The sequence below is a fragment of the Phyllostomus hastatus genome, unplaced genomic scaffold (assembly GCF_019186645.2).
Source record: "Phyllostomus hastatus isolate PE091 unplaced genomic scaffold, TTU_PhHast_1.1 phas_contig_58, whole genome shotgun sequence".
NCBI classification, from domain to species: domain Eukaryota; kingdom Metazoa; phylum Chordata; class Mammalia; order Chiroptera; family Phyllostomidae; genus Phyllostomus; species Phyllostomus hastatus.
The window spans coordinates 33,131,664-33,154,998 of NW_025333916.1; the positions used below are offsets into that span (position 1 = coordinate 33,131,664).

At 52.2% G+C, this 23,335-nt stretch overlaps 1 protein-coding gene across 1 annotated transcript in view; it reads right to left on the reverse strand.

The window, feature by feature from the left end:
• Nucleotides 1–10,019: 10,019 nt before the first annotated feature.
• LPCAT1 (lysophosphatidylcholine acyltransferase 1) overlaps nucleotides 10,020–23,335 on the reverse strand; it is a 43,079-nt gene continuing 29,763 nt past the window's right edge. Inside the window, exons 7-14 of the mRNA XM_045848153.1 lie at nucleotides 21,763–21,797; nucleotides 20,520–20,574; nucleotides 18,762–18,844; nucleotides 16,372–16,497; nucleotides 15,614–15,767; nucleotides 14,140–14,238; nucleotides 13,724–13,865; nucleotides 10,020–12,347 (exon numbers count right to left, since the gene is read on the reverse strand). Coding sequence (XP_045704109.1) covers nucleotides 12,163–12,347; nucleotides 13,724–13,865; nucleotides 14,140–14,238; nucleotides 15,614–15,767; nucleotides 16,372–16,497; nucleotides 18,762–18,844; nucleotides 20,520–20,574; nucleotides 21,763–21,797 — 879 coding nt within the window. The 3' untranslated portion in view covers nucleotides 10,020–12,162. The remainder of the gene's footprint in view (nucleotides 12,348–13,723; nucleotides 13,866–14,139; nucleotides 14,239–15,613; nucleotides 15,768–16,371; nucleotides 16,498–18,761; nucleotides 18,845–20,519; nucleotides 20,575–21,762; nucleotides 21,798–23,335) is intronic.

Below are 23,335 nucleotides of genomic sequence, written 5' to 3' on the forward strand. Positions count from 1 at the left end.
AAGCCCAGCAGGGGTGCAGCTGTGACCCAAACCAACAGAAAACAAGAAAAGAAGGAGCAGTGACTAGAATGCATGGAATGTGGTGGCGTGTGATACAGATCGAGCGCACTGTCGCCAGCATGAGGCTCCAAGAAGTGCCCATGAGTGACCACACCTGCACCCAGGCCAAGGAAGAGAATAGACCTGCACCAGGAGCCCTCCACCCCCGCCACAGCCCTCACTTGGAACCACGGGAATTAAGACAAATGATAACCCACCTGGGGAGGAGGTGCTCTTAGAGCAGAACCAGCTGGGACCAGAACTGCAGCCTGGCACATGGGTGACAGAATGTGGAGCTGCAGATCCTGTGTGTCATCACCCTCCAGACCCGCACGGTGAGAGGGTGGACTGGTGTGGTTAAGAGCTGATTAAACAGTGACCTCAAATGCATGGAACTTTGCTCTAAGTTTACTATCTGCGTGGCCGCTGCTGTTCACACACAGCAACAGATGGATGCAGGTGGAGCAGGAGCATTGTCCTGTCCATCCACAGGGCAGTCTCTCACTGTCTTCTGCGGGCCAGCTATAGCTGCAGAGCACATGGGAGGGACGGTGAGAGGGGCCTTGGGATTTTAAGATGACCAGTTTGCTTGTCCCGCACGACCAAGTGCCAGGGATAGACTGCATACACGCAGAGCTGTTCCTTCTTGGTTTTGTAACCAGAAGTCTGAGATCAAGTTGTGGGCAGGGCTGGTTACTTCTGAGGCCACGAGAGAGAGTCTGCTCCAGGCCTCTCCCACTTGTAGTGTGCGTGGGAGGTCCTCGGTGGTCCTTGGCTTGTGGAAGAATCCCCTGTCTGCCTTCATGCTCACATGGTGTCTGCGTAGTATGTGTCTCCAAGTGCCCCTAGTCCTATTGGGTCTGGACCCACCCTGATGCCCACTTTTCAACTTCATCACCTCGGTAAAGATCTCTAAATAAGGTCACACTGGAGGTCCTGGGCTTAGGATTTGAACATATGAATTTGTGGGGCACAGTTCAACCCGTTCTGAAGTGGGATGTTAACAGGCTTGTTCCAGAACCATTCTCTGCTGCTTGGCAGTCCCTCATCAGGAGGGAGGTGGGAGGTGGAGCAGAGCGCAGCCCTGAGCAGGAGGACCTCTGTGAAGGACAGCCCCCAGTGAACCAGGCACACCTGCCAGTGCTCCTCTGTGAGCGAGAGGGTCAGTTGTTGTCTTCAAGCCACAGGCTATTTGGGGCCCAGTGCTGCACCCCTGTGCATCTTTAGGCTGGGCTCTGCAACACGGCACTCCCTACAGCATGGCAGCTGGAGGCTGGGAACTGCATGTCTCCAATGCCCCGGCCAGCAGGGCTCAGGGCAGGGCCTGCCAGGCCCGGCCACACCTGCCGAGTCCAAGGGGAAAGAGGCCCAGGCAGCAGGGGCGGGTTCCCTGCAGCTCCTCAACAGTGGGTACGGCCACCCCTCCCACTTTTGCCCCTCCAAACCGTCCAGCAGTGTTTAACCTGATTCTCTGTGTGAGACCCCTGTTTATCATTTGCACAGTGGCTGGTATTCCTTAGTCAGCTTGGCTGCTGTTAACAGAATGTCCCTGGCTGAGCAGCTCAAACAACAGCCCTTTATTCCTCTCAGTCTGGAGGCTGGAAGTCTGAGATCAGGGAGCCAGCATGGTGGGGTTCAGGTGAGGACCTTCGGACTGTGTCCTCAGGTGGGGGCAGGAGAAAAGTAGGGTTTGTGGGGGAGGAGAGGGAGCCAGCCCACACTCTGATCTCTCCTTATAAGGGCACTGATCCCATCATGGTCCCCCAGTCTCAGGGCCTCATCTAAACAGAGTCACCTCCCCAAACCCCACCTCCAAATACATGTTCCTCACCCCCCACACTGGTTGCAGAGTTAGGGCTTTGATATGGGAAATTGGGGGGACCACAAACACTCAGCACAGAACAGTCCCAGAGAGTAATGTTTCTTCTGCTTTTAAATCATTTTTTTATTGTTATTCTACTACAGTTGTCCCAGTTTTCTCTCTTTGCCCTCCTCCACCCATCCCTACCCCCACTCCCACAGTCAAACCCCCTCGTTGTCCGAGTCCGTGGGTCATTCATACATGTTCCTTGACTAGTCCCTTCCCCTTCTCTCCACCATTATCCCCCTTCCCTCTGGCCACTGTCAGTCTGTGTTCCATGCCTGTGGTTCTATTTTGTGCATTAGATTATTTTGTTCATTAGATTCCTCTTATAGATAAGATCATATGGTATTTGTCTTTCACCAACTGGCTTATTCACTTAGCATAACATTCTCCAGTTCCATACATGCTGCTGCAAAAGGTGGGAGTTCTTTCTTTCTGCTGCATAGTATTCCATTGTGTAAATGTACCACAGTTTTTTTTGATCCACTCATTTACTGATGGGCACTTAGGCTGTTTCCAGCACTTGGCTATTGTATATAATGCTGCTATGAACATGGTACAGCCACTCTAGAAAACAGTATGGAATTCCCTCAAAAAACTAAAGATGGAACTGTCTTTTGATCCAGTGATTCCACTACTGGGACTGTACCCTAAGAGTCCCGAAACACGAGTTCAAAAGAACCTATGCACCCCAATGTTCATAGCAGTGTGATGTTTCTATTATTCAAACTGAGCTACAGTGTCCTAGGATTTCATTCCCTTGTTTGGAAATTTTTGTTTTCCTTTGAGTTAACGTTGCCTATTTTTCCCCTGGTTAATTTTCCATGGTCCAAACTCTCCAAAAGAGGTATACATTTCCCCCAGATGGACTGCAACCCAGGTGGCACTCCGTTCGCTTTTATTGTTGTTATTTGAGCCTCTGCCTCCTCTCTCCAACCTGAGCAGCTCACCCTCCAGTCTTGCTGCCCAGATGGTGTCCTTGTGTCTCCCATCACTGCACCTCAGGGAGTCACTCAAACACTTTCCTTTGTCACAATGGTTTCTGTGGTCCCCGTGGGCTGTGTTATATTCTGTTATCTTGGCAGCACTGCTGCTTGCATTTCGGATCTCTGCACCGTGAGGGAGGGGCCAGGGGTCCTGTCTCCCAGAGCCCTTTCCCTGTGTGGTTTTCTGTTGGGGTTTGTCTAAGACAGACAGTCACTTACAATTAGGAAGGTCAAAGAGGAGGGGAAGCCATTACTCTCCTGAGGTTGCCAGTCAGGTGTGTCGATGACTGAAGTTTCTAGCGGCCCTCTGGTGAGCTCTTCAGCCCCACCGGCTTTGCCCGAGGCATTTGCTAGGCAGCCCTCAGCTCCTGAAGTAAATCAGCACAAACCCTGGTCTGTGCTGCTGCTGATGCAGCCAACACTGCCACCCTCCCCACACACATACTTGTTTGGAAAGACCAGAAGACACAGTTTCCTTTCACGTGACAGGGACAGCAGCATACCTTTGAAATCAACTAACCCACTGCCATTTCTGGTCACAGAGACCTTTATTGTGCCGCCATTCCCCAGCAGATTGCATTGGAGCACTACATCGATGTCATGCTGAACCAAGTTGGCGAGCCAGGAATAAAAAAATATCATTGATAAGACACATGCTTGCTCAAGACTGAAAAAAGGAAAGATAAAAATTCCAAGGCTTGCCATTGTGGTTTCAATGGGTGCATTGGTCTGTGACTGGTTGAGGTACGAATCCACATGGAAGGCAAGTTGCTGCATCTGGTGATCCCACTCCCGAGAAAGGACTTTCCCACACGCATTTGAAAAGGATATGTGTTCTGCTATTGTTGGGTGAACAGTTGCATGAGTCAAATTTTGTCTTCTGTGTCCTTACACAGTTTTCATTCTTGTTCTTAGTTACTGGGAGAGAGGTGTTGGTATCTGCCAGTATCTGTGTGTGGCCTGGTTCTCCCTGTGGCTCTGTCCTCTTGGCTTTGTCCTGTTGAAGCTCTGTCGCCAGGGGCACCCGCACTTAGGATTGTGTGTCCTCCTAGGGACTTGAATCCTTTTCTTTCTCCTTTTGGCTGGCGCATGTCTTCATATGCAAATTGTGTTTCTTATATGCATCATAAAGTTGGGCCTTGCATTTATATCCAAGATGACAGTTTCTGTTTGTTGGTGGGTATTTAGACTATTGACATTTAATGCGATATTGAAGTGGGTGCATTTAAATCCGCCATCCTCTGTTTTCTATTTTTCCAAAGTGTTCTTTGTTCCCTTTCTGTCCTTTTCTGCTGTCATTTGGGTTGAGTTTTTAACATTCTATTTCCCTCCTCTTTTGTGGGATTATTAGCCAAGCTCTTTGTTGTGTCATTTCAGTGGTTGCTCTGCACCTGCCTCTGTCACAGTCCTCATTCAGGCGACGTCCCACGGCTGTACGCAGACTGCGGGGACCGTACCCCAGGACCCCCACTCACCTCTCCTGGCCTTTGCGCTGTTGTTACACATTTTACTGCTACACGCTATGATCCCAAGAATGCATTAGCAACTTCGACTCAGATATTCAATTTTCTGTTAAAGAGATATAAATAATCAGAAGAAGTGCTTATATTTGCCCATCTGCTTACCATTTCTGGTCCCCCTCATTCCTGTGTAGATCCAGGTTTCAATGCACTATCATTTCCCCCCTGCTTTAAGGACTTATTTCAACATTCCTTGTGGTCAGGATCTGCTGGTGATGCATTCCCTCTGCTTTTATATGTCCAAAACAGCTTTCTTTCTGTTTGGAAAGGTATGTTTGCCGAGTAAAGAATTCTAGGTTGGCAATTGTCTTTTTCTTTTCCAGTTTTGTAGACATTGCTTCACTGTCTTCCAGATGGTCTTATTTCTAACAAGGAACCTGCTTTCCTGTATATTTTTGTTCCTCATATGAAGTGTGTCTTTTCTTCCCTGGCTGACTTTCTGTTTGTCATTTGTTTAAGCTTTGATGACAATGCGCCTGAGGTGGTTTCCAACATGGACCCTGCGTTTGGAGCTCACTAAGCTCCTTGGATCCGCGGGCTCATAGTTTATATCAAGTTTGGAAAAGTACTTCTCTAAGTATTTTTTCTGTTTGCCCCTTTCCTTGGGGAAAGTTCTGTGATTCACTGATGGTCAGTTCCAATTTTTGTCTTCTTCTCTATGTTGTTCTGAATAGTTGTACTGCCGTATCTTCTGTGACAGCAAATCCACCCTTACTCTTAGGTACTTTGCATTTCAAACATTGTAGTTTTCATGCTAGAAGTTCCAACATTGTAGTTTTCATGCTAGAATTCATGGTTATCTCATAAAAGATCCCTCATGTCTCTACTAAACATGTTAAACCTTGTCTGCCACTGGCTTTCTGAACAAAGTAATACAGTTATGTTGTCAAACAAAAGAATCTCACCTACTAATTTCCATTACCTGAGTCATTTCTGGGTCTGTTTTTTAAATAATTTTTAAAAAGATTTTATTTATTTATTTTTAGAGAGGGAAGGAAGGGAGAAAGAGAGAGAGAGAGAAACATCGATGTGGGGTTGCTTGGGGCCGTGGCCTGCAACCCAGCATGTGCCCTGACTGGGAATCGAGCCTGTGATACTTTGGTTCGCAGTCTGCGCTCAATCCACTGAGCTATGCCAGCCAGGCCCTGGGTCTGTTTTTTTTTAAAAAGATTTTATTTACTTCATTTTAGAGTAAAAAGGAAGGGAGAAAAAGAGGGAGAGAAACATCAATGTATGGTTGCCTCTGGTGTACCCCCCACCAGAGACCCGGTCCACAACCCAGGCATGTGTCCTGACTGGGAATCAAACCAGTGACCCTTTGGTTTGCAGGTCAGCACTCAATCGACTGAGCCAAACCAGCCAGGGATCTAGGTCTGTTTTATTTAAGTAATTATAGATTATCTTTCTTGCTTTTTCTGCATTGAAGGTGATTTCTGATTAGATGTCAGACATTGTAATTTCTACTTTGTGGGGTGCTGGATAATTCTGCATTCCTGGGAATATTCTGGAACTTTGTTTGGGGCTGCAGGTAACTTACTTAAAACAGTCTGGCCATTCTTTCAGCTCTTGCTTTTAAGCTTTGCGCAACTGGACCAGAGCAGTGTTTTGTCTATTTCCTCATTACTGAGAAAAAACCCCAGCTGAGTTTTTCACCAAGAGCGAGTGTGGATCCAATCTCTCTTCCTCTATTTTGACTGAAAGCAAAATTTTGGACTCTTTTTTTATTCCATTTAAAAGAATTAATCAGAATCTAACCAGCTCCTGACAATGTTATATGGCAAAGGTCAGCCCCGCTGCCCTCCTCAGCAGGCGTCTGATGGGAGGGCTGTGTGGTTCAGCTCTGCCCCCAGAACATGGGCAGACTCCGTTATTTAGCTTCACTTTCATGAGGGAACATACTCTGTATGATTTAAATATTTTGAAATGTATAGAGATTTACTCTTTAACCTCTTTCACCAAATATGTCGTCTATTTTGTCAACTGCTTCATGTGCACTTGAAATGGCAATTAAGTCAGTTTGGTAAATGGCATTGTTCAAATGTTCTACATAATTATGTTTCCCCAGTGGTTCCATCGATTACTGAGAGGACTGTGTTAAGATCTCCAGCGAGGTTTGATTTGTTTATTTCTGCTAAGCTCTGTCATTATGTACACACACCTGTAGGGTCACTGTGTCTTCCAGTTGAACTGAACCTTTTATTGTCGCACCACATTTGTCTTCGACTCAGGCACCTCTCCTGGCCCGAAAGGCCACTCAGTGGGATGCTCTTCTCGCCACATCAACTCCCTCATGTGATGCTTGCGTGTTACATGTATTTCCCAATTCTTTTACTTTCACTATGTGTTTGAACAGGTGTTTCTCTGTTTATCTGGTCTAGCAATGGTTATGTTGGAGTTTTTAGTCTATATTTAATGCCATTATTAGTGTGGTTGAATTTAAGTTTACCATTTGCTATTTGTTTTCTATTTGTGTTATCTGTACCTTGTTCTTTTTTCCTTAACTTTCCTGTTTAGTTTGCGTAAAATAATTACTTGAAAATATCCCACCTTATGTGCACTATTGGCTTATTAGTTACACCTCTGTGTTTTCTTTGGGGAACTTAAGATATATGCCTTTAAATGATCTCCATCCATCTTCAAACAACACTGACCCTCTGGGCATGCCCAATCGCTGTGTGCACACCACTCTTACCTTGGTTCTGCCATAATGTTTCTTCTTCTCTGGCTGCTTTTAAGATTTTCTTTTTATCAGTGGCTTTCAGAACTTTATAGTGTGCCTTCCTGTATTTTTGTTATATTTATTCTGCTTGTGGCTTACTGAGCTCCCTGGCCATTATTTGTCACGTCATTTTTGTCCTAATCCCCCCCCCCTTTTCTGGGCCTCCAATCACATGTGACAAAACACCTTATTTTTGGGGGGGGTCAGGTTTTTTTTGGCCTGTGCTTCACTGGGACCCACACGGCTCACTGATACTGTCTTTCTCCATGGCCCCGCCCAGGGCCAGGCACACGTGATGGACAGCCTGCTGCTTTCCCAGTGTGTATTCACTGGACCCCACAATCAGGGGCACCGGAGGGACTGAGATGATGCACGGTCAACAACACAGATCAGCAAGAACAGCCTCAGCCGATGTGGGCATCTCTGGATTCCCACCTTGTCAGAAGTTGGTCCAGGGCTTACCCCCAGGTGGTACTATTTTCTGGGGGTCCTGTTCATTTCACACTGAACACTCTCATTGCCAGGAGAACATGCTTGTCCTCATTTTTATGCTCTTATCCTGATAAGGATTTGTCTTTTTTGCCCTTGGAATTGCTTCTGCACCACCTGTGGGCTGAGTGGCTGACTCACCGTTGCCTATCTTGTATTAAATTGCTAAGGAATTCATTTTACTGCAAAGGAAACATGGCCACAGGCATGCACTTGAACTTCCAGCTCCTCCCAAGTTCCCCTTACCCAGAACAGCTGGCCTGACAGAATGGAAGGTGATTTGTGTTACATTTTGTGTTCACATTTTCTTTCCCTGCCTTGCAGTGCCCACCTCTACACTTCCTACTCATGGAGTTATAGTGCAGCCATGCAATTCATGTGGGACATAGAAGACTCAGCACCTAGAGTGTGGTTTGTCACTCCGTTCCCTGCGCTGTTCCCCTGGCACAGCCCCAGAGGAGGGGCGGTGCTGCCAGGCTGGGACACAGTGAAGACGCTGGGCAGAGCTGCAAGTGGCCTGAGAAAAGGTGAGAGGAGTGAGGTACCTGCTGACCCTGAATCCCGAGGCTCCGTTACGACAGGAGACAAGCCACAGACTGGCCGGCCTGTTCACCTTTCTCTTCTCTGCACATTTGGGCTCTTCCGCCTAAAAGGGATTTGGAGGATGGATGCTCCAACTTGGGGACACAACGAACCCATCGCACTTGCGATTCAGATGCTCAGCAGCTACGTGCGGCCACTCCAGTGACTGAACCAGCAGGACGGCAGAACGGCCCCAACACTAACGACAGGTAGGGAGTGGGGTGTGGTTACTGCACCACTGGGCTCCCGTTCGCACTTTCACGACTCCTACTGTGACTAATAAATGCAAGACAGACACTTTGGGATAAAAATTGGAATCCCGTCACCAGGTAAAGAATCCTAACTTTAGAAAGTGCTGGTTGGACCCAGGCAAACATGGACCACAGACTGGGGGGTGGGGTGGGGTAGAGGACTTCAGTACAATTGCTGCAACTTCTTAACTGGCTACAGAAATGGTGACCTCACAGACTGTCTTCCTGGCCTGGTGTGTGTGCACGTGTGTGCCTGTGTGAGCCAGCATGCACACTAGTTTAACTACTCACTTCCCCTACTTCTTGGTGTCTGCTACTATGTTATAGAGGGAAGATAAATGATGGTGAATAAACCTTTTTTTTTAACCTTTTTAAACCCAGGGGTGAATGATGAACTCTGTAACTGTTTTCATGTTAGAGCATATCCAGGCAGGCATGTGACTATGCTGGAATTAACGTCTCCTGGAGAAGGACTTGAAGAATTGTGTTTTTGGGAGAAGGCCAAAGGATCTGTTTGGAGGCATGGTCATCATATCACGTCAGGGGGAAACACAGTGGGTGTGCCGCACATAGTGGGTGTGCCTCACACATGGGAAGAAGGATGAGAATGGAGGCTGCGTAGCTGTGGGGCAGACAGTGCTGGCCATTCATCAGCAGCTCCCAGCTGGGTCAGCAGACGCGGGGGAGGGACCGGGACGGTGGTAGCCAAGCCTGGCAGGGTGGCAGCGGGGAGGGCAGAGACGTTCTTTTCTGGATTCTGCTGGCGTCTCCAGCAGCAGCCCGCTTCAGTGAGAATGCAGGAGAGCTGAGCACACACAGGAGGAGGCAGGCCCACGGCAGGCACACCCCTGCATCACCGCATGAAGCCACACCGCCCTCTTTCTGCTCTGCGGCTGCCGTGGCTTTGACCAGAAACCTGGGTCCATCTTTGGATATGAAATGTCCAGATCCTGTCTTTGCTTTATCCCCTCCCTCTACTTAAAGAAATTAAATAAATTTAACCCAAAAGGCAATACACATTTATGTTAAAGAGGGCCCACAAGCACAAAGCAGCAAAGAAAAAGGGCTGTTGCATGAACGATGGCACTGTGGTGCGTGCCCTCCTGTCACGCCTGCCAGTGGCTCCCGGCTTCACTCGTTTCTGTGAACAAACCCTGTCCCCAAGGGCGGCCTGAGCCCTGAAGCCAGGGGCTCCACCACCTCGATGCTTTCATTCACAGCGTCCGGGATTGTCATGCAATGGTTCTATTTGTTTTACTTCTATTTCTACATCCTTCGCTGATTTAATAGAAGGACTGGAAGGTGTATTTAAGGTGTGTGGGCTTAATATAGAGAAATTACTTAAATCAATGCACCAGGGAGGCAGCCCGAGTTCTGTGAAACGTCAGCCCCTGTCCATGTGGTGCTGAAACATTCCAGACCTTCCCTCTGCTGCTTCTGCAAAATTTCAGCTGTTTCCCAAACATGCTAGAAATCTCATCTTGACTGGTTCTCCCATCACAGCCTAAGAAATGTTTGTGTTGTCTAGTAAAAACAAAACAAAACAAAACACAGGTAACAAAGAGCATCTTCAAGTACATAGGACTTTGTTTTATTCATTCCACTGAAAATCCGAAGTTCTTTCCACGGCACCCTTTCCAGCAGGGCCCCCGAGACCCGGCAGGGCCCCAGCAGGCAGCAGGGCCGGGGCTGCCCTCCCGCTTCGTCCTTGTCTCACACTGAAGGGAGGAAGTTCTGACACTATGTACACTCACAGCTCTGAATGCCATTCGGTCACTACGACAGGGGAAGTGGATCCGGAGGAGCAAACATCCATTCCAAGTCTGCTTCTCAGGGATTTTTTTCCTGAAAATGCATGGCGGCACTTCATTCCAAAAACCCTTCATGCACAGACACGAAGGACGGAGGCCCCGGGCTCGGGCCCCTTCCCTCAGAACATCTTAGTTTGTTCGCCTCCTTCACTGGTCGTGGGTGGGGTTTCCTCTTTTAAAAATGAACCTCTATGCGTTTCATGATTATAAAATCAATTACCGTCAGCTACCAAGGCTGCATCTGAGACCCTGCTGTGTCGGACAAGCCGCGCGCCCGGCCCTGTGGCGTCCTGGCTGGCAGTGAGCAGCTGGAACGAGGCGGAGGCGACCGCTGGCGGGCGTCGAGGGGAGTCCTGACGTCTAGTGGCAGAAGTGCCCGTGGTGCCTCAGGAAGTTAGTAAACATGTTTTTCCCTGTGCTTCTGGCCCTGGTGGTCACTTTCAAGCCCCTAATGTAACATTCATTTTAGAGATGAAAACAAAACATGATTTCCCCAAAGGAACCCCGAGGCCTTGCTTCAGGGCACAGACTGGAGTCTGCGGTCATGACTGTGCTTTAAGGACAGGTCCCAGTCGTGTCCTGAGGAGACGCATCATGGCGACTGTGGGAAGAGCAGAGGCGACACCCTTGCGTCCCCTTTCCTGTGCTAGGAAGCACCTCTCCTCACCTGACTCGGGGAGGGGCCTGAGTTCTTCTCTGTCAGAGCCCATGCCACCCTTGTCACTGTGACAGGAGGGACATCTACCTGCACGAGGCCGTCACCTGCTCTCGCTCCTCTCCACGCCGTTTCTGTCCACACGGCTCATTTGCCTGCAGGGGCGGCTCCTTCGTCCTGCTCACCATGGAGCCGGAGCCAAGGGGAGACGGTCACCCCCGAGACGGGCCTGCACGCACACCTGCCCCGGGGCTGCGGTCTGCTCCGGGCGCAGCCCCCCCACACAACAAATGGCCGGGCCCAGTCCTCTGTCCTCACTCACGCCCTCCACAGTCAACGCTTCCACTGGCGTTGACGCTACGGTGAAGTAGATGACATCATAGTAAAACAGAAATACCAAGCTGGTAACATTTATAAAAAAAGAGGGGGATTAAAAAGGATTGAGGATCAGAAACAGCGGCTCTGGGCTGGTGCTCGTGGTGGCCCAGACAGGAGAGAAACTGACCTGGTCGAGGGAGGCCGGAGAGAGAGTGACGTCAAAGACACAGACAGCCTCAGATTCTATCAAAAAGGCCTATAAATAAATATCCTCTGACCCTCAAAAGAAAATGAAGTAGAAAAACAATTTTCTTTCTTTTTTTAAAAAAATGCTAAGTGTCTCCTGAAGTATCTAAATGAAGTTTATAAAATACTCATGAACTCCCACAAATATAGAAATGTTTAAAAACCAGATGGCGGGTGGCTGCACGGTGCCCCCAGAGGTCGGCAGAGGGTCTGTGCTGGAACCGAAGCACATGCCCCGTGTCCCCTTCCCGAGCGTGCTGGCCGCAGGGGCAGTGTGGACACAGGGAGATGGAAACCCCAAGCCAGGGCACCGCGGGTGGAAACAAGCCACGCCTGATTTCCACCCAGCCCCCCGAGGACCTGCCTGGCAGGGAGACCCCTGGAGCCAGGCCACGATGCCCAGGGCACACCCCGTGCGGTCCCGCTGTGAGGAGACCAGACGCTGCGAGCATGAGGTTTTCCTTCCAGGCGCCCCCCAGGCTGGTGCCCCCCAGGCTGGTGCCTCACGGAGAAGCAGCGTGAAAACAAACCCAGCCTCTGGAAGGCGGGCCTGCGGACAGTGAGCGTGCAGCCTGTGTGGAGAGTGGAGCCCGGAGGTGGTCACAGCGGATGGGCTCGCGGCCACGTGGAGGCGGGGCAGTGACCGCCAGGGAGCAGCCTCGTCTCCTCAGCACCTTCTGGCCTAGTCCAGCTTCTTATGCACAGGCTTCTTGCCAGCATCCGAGTTCTCAGGGCTGAAGTCAACACAGAAGCCGTTGGGGGTAGGAGCAGGGGGTGTCTGTGCACAGCTGTCGAAAGGCGACTGGTTGGGGTACAGATACTCCTCTGCGAAGTCTGGGTCCATTTCCGCAAACCTGCTGAAGTCGGCTGGAAAGACAAGGACACCACGGTTGCTGGGGCCTTGGGGGCAGACATCTAGAGTGTGGAGCTCTTTCCTGGGCCTAAGGCGCGCCCGCAGCTCCCGTGCAGGGTTGGGGTCCATGTTGATGGTCTTGGAGGTGAGGACAGGAGCCTGCACTAGACTTTTCTCTGCTGTGCACACAATCACAGCAGAAGCAAAAGGCAGCCACTGTGTCCTCTCAGCTACTCCTGCTTTGGGGAGACCTCAGACAGTCACACGCCCCTGAATTCAGTGGGTACTTAGGCCACTCAGCACGTGTGACAGAGGCGCTGCTCACCACGGGAGCTGGGTCAGGGATGGGACAGAGGGTGGTGACTGATGCTCCCTCCGTGAGGCGGGCGCTGCTGGTGGACATGCCTGAGCACTGGGGAGACCAGGCACGCACGGAGGTCACCCTCCAAGCTGGTCACAGGGCCCGAGTGGCTTTGTGCCTGTGCACCTCCTAGTGGGCCAGGGTCCAGTCTTGGGGTGGAGAGTGCCCTCGGGCTCGCATTCAGGCACCCTGAGAGAGGTGAAGCTCAGGAGCCTGCAGGCTCCGAGGACACACGTGTTGTCTCCTTGCGGGAAGCTCGGAATGGCCTTTACTGGAAAAGTCTGCAGCTGGCCAGGCTCACTGCAAACCTCTTCGGCAGCCCCCAACCACCAGAAGCACGGCCTACTTGAACGCAGATGCGTGACGGTGTGTGCGCATGCACGGGCAACCACCCCCAGCCGTGTCTGACATTTGGATGCAATTTTAAAACATGTCCAAACAAGACGTGCACGCTGACCTTTCCTGAGCAAATGTCTGCCTGTTTTGTAGCAAGAACACATGCTCATTTTGAAATGTGCACGCTGGCCGTGTGCGGAGCAGGCTGCCTTCCAAGATCCTGTTGCCTGGCCGCCCTCCCCAGCCCACGGGAGGGTTTCAGATCCTGGCGCTTGAGGATCTGACCAACCTGCTTTGTGCAGCCACAGTTAATGAAGCCAAACCTTCCCGGAGAGGAGCTGCCCAACAGTTGGTCCTCACAGGCAGGTGGACTTGCTCCTGCACTGGGGCCCTGACTGTGGATGCCCTGCCCTGCCCTGGCACACATGCCCCCAGCCCCCAGGACGGCATCTGTCCTGGGTCCGAGCTCTACAGCTGAGCTTTTGGAATTTGATTCTATTCATCGCCTGAAGAAATCGGATTTGAAAACTCCCACCCATCCTGGCCAGGTTTCAGAGAAGGACCTTCCTTGTGAGAATCTCCATGTTACGGGAGACACAGGGGGCCTGGCGAGCACAGGTGGTCAGGGGCTCCAGGTGCGTCCCCCACTTTCTGTACAAGTGGGCCATCCTCCCTGCTCCCAGAGCCTCTCACCGAATGTGATCCTCCCCTTCTCCTCCTGGTCGATTGCCCGGAAGAGGTCGGTCACAGAGAGCTCCGCCACCCCTAAGGCCGTCTTGAGAATGCTGGAGAGGGCGTCCTCGTCTATGCTATCGTCCTCCTGAGACCCGTACATCTGCAAGGAAAGCCCGGCGTTACCCCGAGGTCCTCCTCCTTCGTCCTCGGCCCTGCCAGCCCTAACCCCCTGTCCAGAGTGGCCCGATTTTCCTCCCTCGGGGTTCCAGCTCTCCAGTAGGCTCCCATACCAGCAGGTGGCATGGCCAGAGCCAGCCTGTCAGCTGGCCTGGGGACTATCCCCAGCCTGGGGACTATAAAGATGCATCACGGATCCGATGTGACCCGTGTCTCACTGTCCCCATAAATGTAACTCACATGCACCCTGCACTTGCCTTGAATGCCAGCTGCATGGTGTCCAGGGTTTGGGCCGGCCGACAGACGACAGACAAGGCGACCACGTACTCCCGCGGGTCCATCTCGCCGCCCCCACTCTGTGAAAGGGAGACACTCTCAGGGGCAGCTCAGCCACCTCCTGCCAGGGTTCAACAGTGGCTGCTGTGCATTAACTAAAGGTTAGCTCCACAAAAATCTGAGAGCATTTGTCTATACAAAAAGAGCACTTGGAAGGGCGTTCATAACCACTGACTTCTCCAAGGTAGCTCCACCTTTTTAGGCCACTACAACCAATTTTCAGTATGTGAGGCATGATGACTGTTGCCTGTGAAAGCTTTCCTTTTAGAAAAAGACCTGCCAACAGCAGGGGTCACATTTGGGCCCTGATAACCTCGCCCGTGGGAACCACACAGTGAGCACACAGAATAAAGGTGGGTCCGTACTGGATGCGGACACACAGCACCCGGCCAGCCGCAGGTGCCCCGCAGGCCGAGTTCATGCCAGGCCCCAAGCCTACGTACGCCTGGCTCTGGGAGGGTGTCTGGCCTCCAGCCTGAGGCTCTCCGTGAAAAGGAGGATACCCCTACCTGTAAGACCACTGTGCCCCTGAACCACTCGACAATAAAAACGAACAGCCCACTCGCTGTGGTAAGATGTCTGGTGCTCGACGAAGGCTCCCTACTAACAACACGTCACCAGCATCACCAGCTGAGACCACGCTCACTCTCCTGTTTCAAATCTGACACTGTTGGCAAAGTGCCCAGGGAAATGCAGCCGCAGCTGTGGCTCTGACAGGAACAGAAACCCACCGCCTCAACTTGTGGAAAGCCGTCTGTAATTGGGGGACCCCCAGATGGGCCCACCCACTCAGCGTCGCACGATGGCGCTGCAGGACCTGCAGACCCACGAGGTCTCCTGTGCCCGCACCAGCCACCCGACTCTCCTGGTTCTGCCACGCCAGACTACGCTGGGCCTTGCGGGCACAGAGAACATGCAACACTGTCACACGGAACATGGTACATTTTACACGCATGAAGCCATGTGTCCACATGGAACACACTCTGTTGTTCACACGGAACACTCATGGCTCAAGTGGCTGAAGGAGCCCCCTCGCGCACACCGCGTGACCGGAGTTCCGGCTGGGCTGGGTCAGCGGGGGCCTCTGGGACGGGGCGGCAGGCGCCACCGGCCGGCGTCCCCACGTGACCTGATGTAAGGAAACCTAAACTACAGACGTGTATGTCAGCAAACATGAATTTAAACGTCAGGTTTTTTTGTGCATTTAAAAACATGGGAGAAAATATTCTACAAGACAGGTGGGCGGGTAGAAATGGGGCCATTTAGGAGTGGTTTTCCCTTCTCTACTTCCAAAATTGACTAAACAGTGTTTATATTCCAAGGAAAACAATTTATACTTTGAGAAGCTGAGGTTCTGCCGCCCCCTCTCCCGCCCCCACCAGGTGGCAGGGCTACCTCGTCGAACAGGGAAAACATGTCGGCCAGCGTGTCCGAGACGGGCACCTCCAGGTACGCCGCAAACTCCGAGACATCGATCTTCCCTCCCCTCTTCATCCGAGCGCTTTCTGCGTATCTGCCCAGATCTTTTTCGAGTTTTTCTGGTTTCAGGCTAAACAAAGAAGGGAAAAAGATTTATTTCAATAAGATTCCAGAATGTCATAAACAGGAAGTTCACTGTTTTAAGACCTACCAAAATATCAAAATTAGATACAGGCCGAGCAGCTAGTTTTCAAGAAGAGGCTTCTAATAACTCGAAGGCATGCAACGAGTCTCATCTAAGCGTCTGCAGAAGCACTTGCACCCTCGGCGGGGCGCGCACCAGGACAGCCTCCTGGTGCGGCTCCAGAGGAGCTGGCATCAACCCCTGGGGGGTTCTAGGGCGCTCACTGCTGTGTGGGTTGAATTAAAAAAAAAAACAAAATCCAAATCCCCAGCATAAGCACCCCAACTCTCTCCTCGATTCCCTGTCCCGACAGAGAGACGTCAGGCAGTGCATGGGTGCCGCTGGGACCTCCAGCCCGGGCACCGACACCCGCAGGGTGGAGGCCCCTGTGAGGTTCTCTCAGACGTTTCTGGTCCAGTACAAAGCTTTTCTCTCACTGTTGCCGAATGCGACACGCCTGCCTGTCACATACCGCAGCCCTGAAGTTTGTCACAGATTTCGAGCGAGCGTCCTAACTGTTCAAGAGTAAACAAATAAACAAGGCACTCACCCCAGTCCCCTCACCAGCCTGGCAAATTCTAGAAGACAGGTGTCGGCAGGGAGACGGAGCTGTCCTTCCGCCAGGGCCAGCTGGCAGTCCTCGAAGGTGTAGTCGGTCACGGAGACGCCCAGGGCCCTACAGCAGAGAGGAGGGCCCTACCGTGAGCGCCCGGTGGGGCAGCCGCCCCACTTTGCAGGGGCTTCCCCGAAGTCTCTCCTGAGTCGGCTCTGCCGGTGCCGGCACAAACGCCGGCAGAGGTGATGCTGGTGTGTGCACCCTACATCCTGCCCTGAGCCCCCACAGCACCCTGACCGCACGGCGATTTGTACGTGAGGGGAAGACTCGGAATACTGAGGAGCACAGAAGGGTGACGTGGGAAGTCCATGTTCAGCACTAAACATAAGTGCCTGATAGCTGACCGTGAATTTCAATTACTTGGAACTTGGGGCTGCCCCAAGCTTTGCTGTTAGCTCAGAATTATCTCGGTTTGCGCCTGACTAGAAAACAAGCCTGCGTTTGGGCCCTAATGATAACACTGTCCCACGGGGGTGTCTGAGGGGAAGCTCACTCTTCACAGGTCACCAGGGGTCGCTTTTACCAGAGCTCGCACGGCCCTGAATCTGGGGAGAGAGTCAGAACTCAGCCCCTCTCAGAACTGCGTCCGAGTCCCTGGGAAAAAACTTTCCTGACCATGGAAGAACACATTCAAGGTAGGAAATTTACCCAGCATAGAAAACTAAGCAGCCCCCACCCTAATAACGGAACGAGTTTCAGTCATTAGAGCAAAAGTTCCCGTTGCCACGAAAACAGCATGCGGCAACGTGAGACAGAAACAGAAGTTCCAGCGTCCCCCCTCCCCCCCGCCCCCCCACCCCGCCCCAAGCTCAGGCACGGCCCCTCGGGGACAGAGTCAGAGTCGTGCCAGCAGTGCCTCTGACTGTTCCACGGGCAGGCAGGGAGGAGGCCAGCTCAGGGGCCGCCCACAGGGCCCTTGGGGATCCAGGCCCTGCCTGGGCGCACTCGGAGGTGAGGCCAAAGACGAGAGCGGTGACGACCCACTGAAATTCTTCTGTGACAAGAGGGGGCCCCATGGGTTATTTGTCCTTTTCCGTTGAGCATGTCACCATTCCCCACTATTAAGATAGTTTCTTTAGGATACACATCTTTAAAGTTGTTAATAGTTAATTTCAATGTGTATTGAGAACATTTATTCCTAACCCGTTGAGCCTGCCGTTCCATGGGTGGATGTTATTTTTTTTATCAAGAGGCACAACAAGGATGTCACTGAGAGCCCTGACTTCCCAACAGCTGAGGGTCACATGCAGCCTGGTGGCTGGTGTGTGATTCAGAGAGAGGGAGGATGAGTTTCCGAGGGTGGGGGGGGGGCAACAGTGCACTCTGTCCCTAGCACCCAACTTTCTGAGGAGCCCGTGGACAAAGACTGAACACGCTGCTGAGTTCTAAGTCACGCGTGTTGAGGTGACAGGCACGGTTCTGCCCAGTACAGTCTCGCAGAACGCACTCAAGTGAGGGTGCAATGCACACACTGAGGCACTTTACTTTAGAAGGCTACGTCACACGGGTCAGCAAGGGCAACTGCTAACACTCCCTATGCAGCTGTGTGGACCCCACACGAGTGACACTCACTGTCAGAGCCACTGCGCTGCTGAGCAGCCCCCAGGCACCGAGGGGGGCAGAGTCGGGGTGAGGGGGGCAGCCCCTGCTGCCCTGGAATGGGAGAGGGGGGAGGGGGAGAGGACGGGACAGGAGGGACGAGGGTGGTTGGAAGGGGAAGGGCGTGAGCTGACACTACCACTGCCTGGACCAAGCCGGGAGCAGCGGGAAAGAGGAGGTGGACGAGGTCCTGACTGGGGTGCAGGGGCCGTGCCAGTGGGACGAGTCACCGCGCAAGCCTAGGTGTACAGCGACCACATGGAGCCTGTGCAGTGGAGCAGGAGCATTAATAAACACTGTACGTGCAGAGGGGCAGCGAGGCTTCTCGAACGCTCCTGCCCAGACCCTGAAGTCTGCACAGATGAGTGTCCTCGCCGCGGGCTCCGCTGCTGGTCACTATGGGGGTGCCCACACACATAGCACCCGGGGGCACTGGTGGATGTGGGCACATTCGACGTTTGTGAAATTAAGTGATGACACGGCATCTTCCGAAATGCTGAACAACAGAAATGTCATCTGACAAAAGCCAGAGGCGCACAGTGTGCGCCCCAAAGGCACAGTCCATGCTTGTTCACTAGCTTGTCAAGAACCTGTTTTCCTGGTGCTGCTGGCTTCCTCATTTGTGGCAGTGCTAGGGAGGAAAACAGCAGGTGGGCGAGAGTCCTGAGTGACCCCCGGGGAAGTCACGGGGGCCGGGGAGGCCGGGGCAGGGGAGGCACACTCACTCGGCCATGACGCGGCGCACGTTGCTGGCGTACAGGGCGGGGTCCTTCTTCTCCTCCTCCGAGGGGCTGTACACTGGGAGGAACTGCGCACACGGAGAAGGCCGTGTCACTCCCACGGTGTCACAAGACACCCACCTCACCGACGCCCACCTTAAGTGACCATCGTGAGACCGACAGAATTGAGATCTGCCACTGCACTTCCCACCAGAATCATCTCCGAAGTGGTGGTGCATGCACGCACACACACGGACACGTGTGTGGAATGCTCCCAGCTCACCACTTCCCCTGCGGGTGCCCACTCCCCCAACACTGAAGCTGTGGCCCGTGTACTGCATTTGTAATTTTACATGGGGGCTTGGTCTTTAGACACAAAAGAGTTATGTACATGTATGTTTTCATGTCTGAAGTTGTCAGTTTTGTGCTGAGGACAACACGATTACTTCTATCTAAGAGACAATTATTAGCTTTTTGACATTGACTGCACTTGGAGATTACAGTAAGTAATCTCACGAACATGTCTTCAAGTGAGCAACACTTGCAAGGCATTTTAAATAAGTCCTACCATGCAGAAGAGGCAAACCACCACGAGCCCTTTTTGTTTAACACGGATACTTAAGAATTCGTGAACATCCTGAAATCCTATTAATTCTCATCACAGAACTCTATTCGCTTCCAGCTACATTGAAAAGAGCCACGTAAACTGCAGTAGCTCCTCACATTCGCATCAGCATCCTGGAGCAGTACACTTAGACGGATTTCACGAGCCATGTAGCTTCTTTTCCAACGCTTACGATTAGAAGCCAGGTCTGAAATAGAGCGTTTCCACCAGCAGGTGAGCCACATAAAATATCCTAAGCAGAGGCCCTGCTACACTTGGACGTGGGCCAAGGCCCCTTCAGCTCAGTCCTGAGTGTTAAACGGCTTACATTTCACTGAAGTGAAAAACCTGGCGGAAATCTGGCTAATCTATAGTCAGTATTACTCTGCAAAATTTATCAGAAGGTAGTAAACTCTTTCATTAAATATTTAAGTTGCCTATAACTCATCTTTAATTTTCAGGTATAGGAGTAGCCTGTTAATTCCTTTTTTTAAGAAAATAAACTCTACTCCTCATTCACTCAGATAACATTTATAGGCCAAACAAATATAAGTTAATTTGTTTCGGCTGACAGGATGGGTGCTGCGACTTTGAGACACTCAACGGGATGCAAACTGAAAGGCAGGCCACACAACCTGACCATGTGTCAGAGAGAGGACAGCATGACAGACACATTTAGCAGTATGGATTCAGCAGTATTAGTGTCAGGTAAAAATTAAAATGTTATTCATTGCACATGTGTCAATTCTATATGCCCCCAAGCTGTACTAAGCATAATAAAAGAATGATGGGTTTAGCTTCCTTATAGATTTTAAACATCTTATTTGAATGTGTTCAAAATCATCGAAGAGACACAAACTGACTGATGCCAAATTACTGGGAAGCACCTCTGAGGAGCCAGTGAGAAAGGAGAAGAGTTCAAAGAGACAGATGATATAACATTGTATCTATACAGATATCAGTACAACATTATATCTATACAGACCCCAACACAACACAATGTAACACTGTCTATGCAGATGCCTACATAACATTGTATCTATACAGACAACATCACACTGTTTGAAAAGACACTAATATAATACTAAATCTATAAAGACATTGATACAATGTATCTATAACCCCAACATACCGTTGTGTAACACTCTATCTATACAAACCTCAATTTCAATTCGATTGTGAAGCTGACACAGGGTGAGCCACAGGATTTCCAACCTTAAAAACAAGTAGATTTATAGCACTGGTTAAAAAAATTCCATTGAGTTAAATTACTTCCAAATCTGGAGCAAAACTCCAGACCCCTTGCCCTGCAGAGGGCAGCACTGGACAGTTAATTCTCCTTCAGATGGGTGCTGAGCCTTCCTCAGCCTAAATCCGAACCTTGAAACAGCAGTGAGAGACAGGGCTACTTTTATTAAATAGCAGTCAGTCTTCCCTCTTCTTCTTAAATACACCTGCCTCTGCAACTTCAGTTTGCACTGCAAGCCACTACTTCCCAAGCTTGTCTTCCAGCTCAGGAGCCTCGTTCACCTGTCCTGGCCCTGGAGCTCTCCTGGCAGCGCAGACTGGACAGGCCCTAGGCCATGCCATCCCAACGCCTGGCTCCCAGCGCTCCTGAGTTCCTCAGAATGAGCATCACCAGACCTTTACCTGCAGGGGTGGAGCTGGGGAGCCAGCCATCCAGAATCCCGTCCCTGGGCCTTCGCTCACTACCCCCTTGATACACAGTCCCCCTCTTAACTCTTACACACCCCACTTCTGCCTCATCACTGACAGCTCCAAGCCCAGTCCGCCAGGCCCCAAGGGAGCCCCTTCCCAACCCTTCTCCCAGCTTCCCCCTCGCTTCTCACGACCCATCATCCACATCCCAGACTCAGAAATGCGAAGACCACCACTCAAGACATGCCGCCCCTCATGGCACCTCCCCAGAGTCCCAGTCCAAACACCTTGGCAAGGCCTGGGGGCCCTGGGAGGGCTCCGGCCCGGCCTCAGCACCCACCCTCCCATTTCAAAACACCAGCTCCAACAGCAGCAGCCTGGGGGCCCGATGTGCCTGGAACCCCTGTGCCCTTCACCCCATAGCTGAGCAAGAGGAGGGCAGCCACCTGGAGGTCTGCTGCCTGTTCCAGGGACAGGATGGTAACCGCTGAGCTGACAAGACACAGGGCAGGGAGAGAAGAGTTCTCATGATTGTTTTGTCGATGGGGCTGACGGCACTTAATTTGAGTCCTGGAACCCAGGTGTGAAGGTGGTCTGAGTTTTACATTTAGTTTTCACAGTGGGCTACATCTAACTGCTATCAAACGGCAGCAGGTCCTGTATTCAGGTGTCACGTTTGCTAAAAGCAACTGGGGCGCTTCTGGGCAGAACAGGACAAACAAGACAGCACAACGTCTGACTTACGCTCCGGGGCCTTGCCATGTCCACGTGATGGTGTCCTGGGGGCAAGAAACGAGCGGGTGAAGCGGGGCTCGGAGTCAGGCCCCAGGAATTCCCGGGGGGGCCGCAGGGGCTCCTCCCTCCGCAGACACGCCCGCCCCCGTCCCGGCCCTCATCCTGGCCCTTCACTGACCCCAGCAATGCTGGTCTCCCCATCTTTCCAAGTCTACTCTGTGGCAAAGGAGAAGGCGGGTACTCACCACCTCCAGGTCCCCAGACCTCCCCCCAGATACAGTCACCTCTCTTCCCACAGGTCCGAGGTCACCACTTCCAACCCCCACCTAAGACCCAGCCCCAGCTCTCCTTTCCCGCCCTTCCCCTCTCAAGGTGTCCCTGGCAACTCCAGTCTGCAACGAGCAGCCCACTGTGTCCATCTGCTCTCCGGCGTGAGCGCGCAGGCCTGGTAAGCGGGGCCTGCGACACCTGCCTGCCTGCCACCACCACCCAGCCACATTCCATCCCAGCACCCCACCCCTCCCCGTGCCCCAACTCCTGTGGGTCAGCCCCAGGCTTGGGAAGCGGTAGAGCAAGCCGCTTCAGGGCTGTGTCTCCTGCACCCCCATGCCAGCCCAGGGCCCCACGGGGGCATTTCAGACTCTCTCCATCCGCAGCCTCAGCAGCTGCGCCTCAGCTCTGCACCGGGCACCCAGGTGGGGACAATGGATGACAGGTGCCTGTTTCTACCCTGACACTGGTCACCTACATGAGCTTTTGCCTTCCACCGTCCCGACACCCCCTGCACGCCACCTCAGAGGCCCCTGCAAACCCATGGCACGGGCTTCCCATCCCCCATGCTGCCCCCTCGGCATGGGTCTGTGCTCAGACCTGCCGGCAGCGGGGCTGCTCCTTTGGGGACGCAGCTGAGCACGTGACGTGGGCCCACAGCCCAGGGCAAAGCAGATGTCACGCTCCCCTGACTCCTGAGCTGAATGCGGCTGGAACGCAGTAAGGAACCCTGCTTAGAATACACCCATGGAACAGACTTAAAGAATGGAAACTCTAGAATTCTACACACCGATGTCAGAGTCTCGAGAGGAGAGTGAATAAATACACCTCTTCAGTTTCAGCTGTGCCGTGAGAATAATTTTATCTGTTTGCTTGGCGACCAGTTCTGGCTGACATTTATCTACTGGCCGCTCGGAGAGCCTCGGCTGCGCCCACCCACCCCTGCAGGGGTAGGGTCTGATACGCAGACCGCGGGTCCTAGGGGTCCAGCCCAGAAGCCTCTTGTGTCCACAGATGTCGTGTGTAGTTCTGCCACCATCTACACCGGGGACACCAGAGCCCTCTGTGCCCTGACCTGTGCGTTCCCCCTTTGCTGTCATAAAGATGCACTGTAGTGGAGAGAAAGCTCTGTGCCAGGAGCAGATGCACCTCACTCGTCCCCCCCTGGGAAACCACGCCGGTGCCTCCAGTGCCCAGAGGGCCTAGGACAGGGGTACGTGTGTGCCCCCCTCAGCTGCAAGAGGCTTTTAGCTCATGGAGGCAGGCGGGCACCCACCAGACGGGGTTCCAGCACAAGCGAGACACAGCCGGC